The 5,409-nt window shown below is 44.6% G+C and overlaps 3 protein-coding genes across 3 annotated transcripts; all 3 read left to right on the plus strand.

Moving 5' to 3' along the window:
* The first annotated feature begins 1,717 nt into the window (after positions 1 to 1,717).
* LOC9637917 (two-pore potassium channel 1) lies at positions 1,718 to 3,246 on the plus strand. The gene is made up of 2 exons (XM_002973121.2): positions 1,718 to 2,957; positions 3,038 to 3,246. The coding sequence occupies exons 1-2, from the start codon at positions 2,029 to 2,031 to the stop codon at positions 3,189 to 3,191; spliced, it is 1,083 nt and encodes a 360-aa protein (XP_002973167.1). The 5' UTR covers positions 1,718 to 2,028; the 3' UTR covers positions 3,192 to 3,246.
* Positions 3,247 to 3,257: 11 nt separating this feature from the next.
* Positions 3,258 to 4,204, plus strand: LOC9637918 (40S ribosomal protein S18). The gene is made up of 4 exons (XM_024678167.1): positions 3,258 to 3,340; positions 3,396 to 3,556; positions 3,765 to 3,953; positions 4,018 to 4,204. The coding sequence occupies exons 1-4, from the start codon at positions 3,338 to 3,340 to the stop codon at positions 4,121 to 4,123; spliced, it is 459 nt and encodes a 152-aa protein (XP_024533935.1). The 5' UTR covers positions 3,258 to 3,337; the 3' UTR covers positions 4,124 to 4,204.
* A 161-nt stretch (positions 4,205 to 4,365) lies between these two features.
* LOC112347404 (putative ripening-related protein 1) lies at positions 4,366 to 5,123 on the plus strand. The gene has a single exon (XM_024678166.1). The coding sequence runs from the start codon at positions 4,398 to 4,400 to the stop codon at positions 5,091 to 5,093; it is 696 nt and encodes a 231-aa protein (XP_024533934.1). The 5' UTR covers positions 4,366 to 4,397; the 3' UTR covers positions 5,094 to 5,123.
* Positions 5,124 to 5,409: the final 286 nt, after the last annotated feature.

Here is a 5,409-nt window from a genome sequence, read left to right on the forward strand (position 1 = left end):
CATGCTTCTCCTATTCTAAGCATATGCTTTAGAAGGACGGTTGGAGTCAATTGTAATTTCTCATCTGTTTGAGTTTGTGGCATTTGATCTTACAAAACCTTTTTTACAATCAACTACTAGTAATGAATATATTATTATTGCTTCTAACTACATAACTTATTGGGTGGAAGTTGGTGCTCTTGTTAGCACCTTTGCAATTTCTATTAGATACTTCCTCTTTAATTAAGTAGTATTCTAACATTTTTGTGCGAATTGAATTCTTTTGGATAATGGTCCCACATTTATAGTAGAAGCATTTCATGTTTTGATGTCTCGGTTGAGGATACGCCACATTTTCATAAGTGTTTATCATCAACAGTCATATGATTTTGTGGAATGGCTCCTTTGGGTATTCAAAGAGAGAATTGCGAAGTATGTGAACTTTCAGCATTTGGATTGGAATAGTTATTTGTCATTTCTTTGATATACATATGTCATAGAAGTGTAAAGTTTTATTGGTGCTTCACCATATAAACTCCTATATGGTCATGATCCAATATTACCAATAGAGCTAGGTTTACTTTCGTAATTACCACAAGCTACCAATACTAAATTGTGGGATTAGTATTTGACAAGCATTTTTCTATTTGTCTAAACAAAGTTTATCGAACACCTAAATTATGTACAAGTGGGACAACAATGGCATTACAACTTCTATCATCATCCACTTATAGAGTACAAAATGGATGAATTAATGTTAGGCCATTTTCCCTATTTTACGATACATGGTTTATTTAAGGGGCTCCTTACTTAGTGGAAAGGACCATATTAGGTGTTGCGGCAAGGTGAACCACAAGTTTATGAGGTTCAGCATGATGTCCAACATGCTAATCCTTCAAAAATTATGCATGTGCAACAATTAAAATGTTTCATACAAAAGGATCAAGAACAATTAATACCACCTATAAATTTACTAATGCCTCCTTTTGATGTTCCTCCAGATCCTGGCCCATTTATGAGAAAACTTTTATAGTCTTCTATTATTTCAAGAGGAGGGGATAATATGAGGTCCAAGTGTATGACTACAATGCCATATACTAATATCAGTGTAATGTGACTTTAGTAGGCATCATATTAGTTTTAATCTAGACCACTCACTTTTGTATATAAATTAGGGTTTTTGGGCTAATTGATATCATATTTTTTTGTATTCCCTTTCCATATTTTATACACTCACATAGTTAAATTTCTAAAATTATTAAAGTTGTTGAATTATTTTAAACTAAATTACTATAATCCTTTTTTTCAATTTGATTAGCTTGGGTATTTTATATGTAAAATATAAAAATCTTTTCAGCCTCTTATTAAGTCTTTAATATAGTGCAATATTATAGTTGTATTGTTAGTTTAAAGATTGAAGAAATTCTCCACTTAATATATTAGTAAAATTCAAAAAGTTATAAAATAATTTTTATTCTGTATTCAGAAACAGAACCATGTCATGATACAGCATTCTATCAAAAACCAGTTGAGCACCCACAGTCGAGCACATAGTCTTTTTTGGAGAGAGTGCCTCAACTTTAATAATCCACAATAGGAGGATGGAGTTCTAGATCTTTGGAGCTTACAATATTGAGCGTTGTTGTGGTTTGGCAAGAATGTCTCTTGAAAGGCTTCTAGAGAAGGGCCTCAATCCTCCTCTGGGGCTTGCTTTTCATTTGTGAATTCAAGTCTCCATCCAAACCTATTTTACGAGGTGATTCTTTCAAATGTGAGAGTTTCAAGAGGTATGTTTGCAATGTTTTTGGCAATGTTAGCCTTGGCTTGTTTCCATTCTATGACACCAAGCTTAGCATTAATGTTTGCATCCAAGACTTTGGGTCGAGGCTCACTCTAGATGAAAAAGTGGATGAGATGGTGAATGCTTCTCACACGACTGGCTTTTTCAACAAGGACGGTGCTTGAAGTACATTAGAATCACAGCCGCAAAGTCAAATGAACATGATCCATTTGATCGGAAAATAGGTTTGGGTTGTGAATTCACACAGAATGCACAGCAAGCCCAAGAGGAGGCCATCCAAGCTCGAGATCCTTCTCCAGGAGCCACTCCTGCAGGACCACGATGAGGAATCGGCGATGCCCACCATCTCAAATTGTGGTAAGCTCCGAAGATCCAGGAGCGCTCCCTCCTCCGACTGTGGAGCGATGAAGATGAGGCCCAAGAACATCTCCCCAGCGCCCGCGTTTGGAATGACCACCAAATCCTACTCTCCAGGCAAGACCGCAGCTCTCATTCTCGCGCTCTACCTCGCCATTGGAATCCTCTGCTTCGTCCACGTCAGGGACGAGCTCCATGGAACCAAGACCCTGAGCTTCGTCGACGCCTTGTACTTTTGCGTGGTCACCATGACCACCGTCGGCTATGGCGACTTGGTTCCAGCCACAGCGACGGCCAAGCTCATGACGTGCCTGTTCGTCTTCGTGGGCTTCGCGATCTTTGGATTGCTGCTCGGCAACGCTGCAAACTATCTGGTGGAGAAGCAGGAGAGGCTGCTGGAGAGAGCGATCGAGAAAAGAGAGAAGTACCTCCATCACAAGAACACCGAGAGCGATGCAAGGATCCGGAGAGTTCACTGCAAGGTGGCGGTGGCGGCGGGGCTGGTTCTGGTGCTGTTTGGAGCCGGGATCTCGGTGTTGGTGAAGCTGGAGGGGATGAGCTTCCTGGATGCGTTCTACTGCGTGACCGTGACGGTGACGACGCTGGGCTATGGAGATCGCAGCTTCACGAGCGCCGGCGGGAGGATCTTTGCGGTGGTGTGGATCTTGATGAGCACGGTTTGTGTTGCGCAGTTCGTCCTCTACATCGCGGAGCTTGTCACGGAGGGAAGGCAGCATTCGCTCACCAAGTGGATTCTCTCCAGGAAGATCACTTACTCGGATTTCGAGGCGGCGGATCTGGACGACGATGGAGCTCTCAGGTGGGCTGTCTTATTTCGAAGCTTTCCAGCGTTTGCTAGTAAGAACGACTCGTTTGATCTTGGTGTTCTTTGTTTTGCAGCCTCACCGAGTATATGGTGTATAAGCTCAAAGAGATGGGCAAGCTCGAGAAAGAGGACTTAGAGGCGATTGTGAGACAATTCCAAGAGCTTGATGTGGATAGATCTGGAACTATATCTCTACAAGACATCAACTTAGCACAGTTTGGTAGGTAGAGAACACCTCCACTAACATATATTAATAAGAGAAAGTTTTGCCCTAATTCTTAAACAAAGTGTTAGGGCTTTTGGAATTAGGGTTCTTCAGCCGCCAGTAAAGAGCAAGGGATCTCGGGTCGGGAGCTGAGGCGCTCGGCGGCAAGATGGTATGATTCTTGTGTTGGGTGTTGAAATAATCCTCCGGCGCCTCTGTTTTGGCAGTCTCTGGTGAGCAATGAGGAGTTCCAGCACATTCTTCGTGTGCTCAACACGAATGTGGACGGGCGGCAGAAGATTATGTTCGCGCTGACTTCCATCAAGGGAATTGGGCGCCGATTCGCCAACATCGTCTGCAAGAAGGCGGATGTGGACATGAACAAGAGGTATTGTTTGCCCTTTCTTTTCCTCTTGCTCTGCTGGTGAGCTGAAAGATCTTGTTTTCTCGTCATTTTCTTGATCTTTCGGGTTGGGCTTCTATGGATGACTATCTTCCTTGATCTTTCGGATTGATTGATTGAGCTTCTTCATTGATTTGAAAAAAAAAATCTGTGCTTATCATTTTTCTTTGTTTCTTTCTCTTCGATCGAACAGGGCTGGTGAGCTGACTGCTGCGGAGCTCGAGAACCTCATGGTGATCGTTGCCAACCCCCGCCAGTTCAAGATCCCCGACTGGTTCCTCAACAGGAAGAAGGACTACAAGGACGGGAGGTACTCGCAGGTTGTGGCAAACGCGCTGGACATGAAGCTCAGGGACGACCTCGAGAGGCTCAAGAAGATCAGGCAAGCCGTTTTTCCCTTTCAATCTCTTGGGGATGGATGGATTGACTTCTTTATTGTTTGACAGGAACCACCGTGGTCTTCGTCACTACTGGGGCCTGCGCGTCCGCGGGCAGCACACCAAGACCACCGGACGCCGCGGAAGAACCGTGGGAGTCTCCAAGAAGCGATAGACAATATCCTCCATGGCTTTGTACGGGCATGTCTTGGTTTTTCTCCTAAGTTTTTGACAAATGCGTCCTTATTTTCTTGCCGAGATCTCTCTACGTTTTCACTCTTCTATTTTTCTCAACAAAAAAAATCAAAGAAACACTCCAGTCAACTATCATTGGCCCGGTCAAACCGGTGCCTTACTTGACTGGGATGCTTCTCAGGAAGATTCCCCAAAGTTAGAGAAACCAAACTTCAGTATAGATAATCACAGCAATTCATTCACAAAGCATTCAAATGGCTCTAAGAATTGGCTCAATTGTGCGTGTTTTGATCGTCTTCTCGATATGTTCTCGTGATCTTCTCGTCGAGTCCAGGGGATGCGGGCAATCGTGCTCCACAAACGACGATTGCGATGGTCAGCTCTACTGTGGAGCGGGGCGCACTTGCCAAGACGATCCGGATTTGGGAACTCACATCTGCGCTGGAAGTGGCGGCGGCGGTGGCGGTGGCTCAGGAACTTGCCAGCAGAGTGGAACTCTCAAGGGCAATTCGGCCCACCAGTGCGACGAGTGCTGCAAGGCCAACACAAACTATCCGATCTATCGATGCTCGCCCCCAGTCTCGCAGAGCACCAAAGCAATTCTCACTGTCAACGACTTCCAAGCTGGTGGCGATGGCGGAGATCCTTCGGAGTGCGATGGGAAATTCCACTCCAACACCGAGAGGGTCGTGGCTCTCTCAACCGGATGGTATAGTGGGGGCTCCCGGTGCTTGAAGTTCATCAGTATCACAGCTCCAAATGGGAGATCCACCACTGCCAAAGTGGTGGACGAGTGTGATTCTACAATGGGCTGTGACAAGCCTCATGCTTGGCAGCCACCATGCCGGAATAACATTGTGGATGGCTCTGATGCTGTGTGGAAAGCGCTGGGCATTAGCTCCAGCGACCCCCTCTACGGTCAGATGTCCATCACCTGGAGAGATGCTTAACAATGCTATATAACAGTAATTGGTCATAAAGAAGAATAAAAGCTGCCAAGACGTTTGAAAGAAGTCGAAACATTGGCCAGTTCTTACAAGCGCTGATATAGTGGAAGTCCTTTGACTTATCTTTGAGGCCCTTGTAATTGGGAAAGACCAATGAATGCTCATCGCGACCCCGCGAAAGCTAAGGAGCTACAAATTGTTTATCATGCTCGTAGTTAACTCTTTCTCTTGTTGACTAGAAGTGTTGCCAATCATTGACTGATATAGTATTGACCAACATTGACTGGTTTTCGGTCATGGTTTCGTGCATGCGCAGAGG

The sequence above is a fragment of the Selaginella moellendorffii genome, unplaced genomic scaffold (assembly GCF_000143415.4).
Source record: "Selaginella moellendorffii unplaced genomic scaffold, v1.0 SELMOscaffold_21, whole genome shotgun sequence".
In the NCBI taxonomy this organism is placed as follows: Eukaryota; Viridiplantae; Streptophyta; class Lycopodiopsida; order Selaginellales; family Selaginellaceae; genus Selaginella; species Selaginella moellendorffii.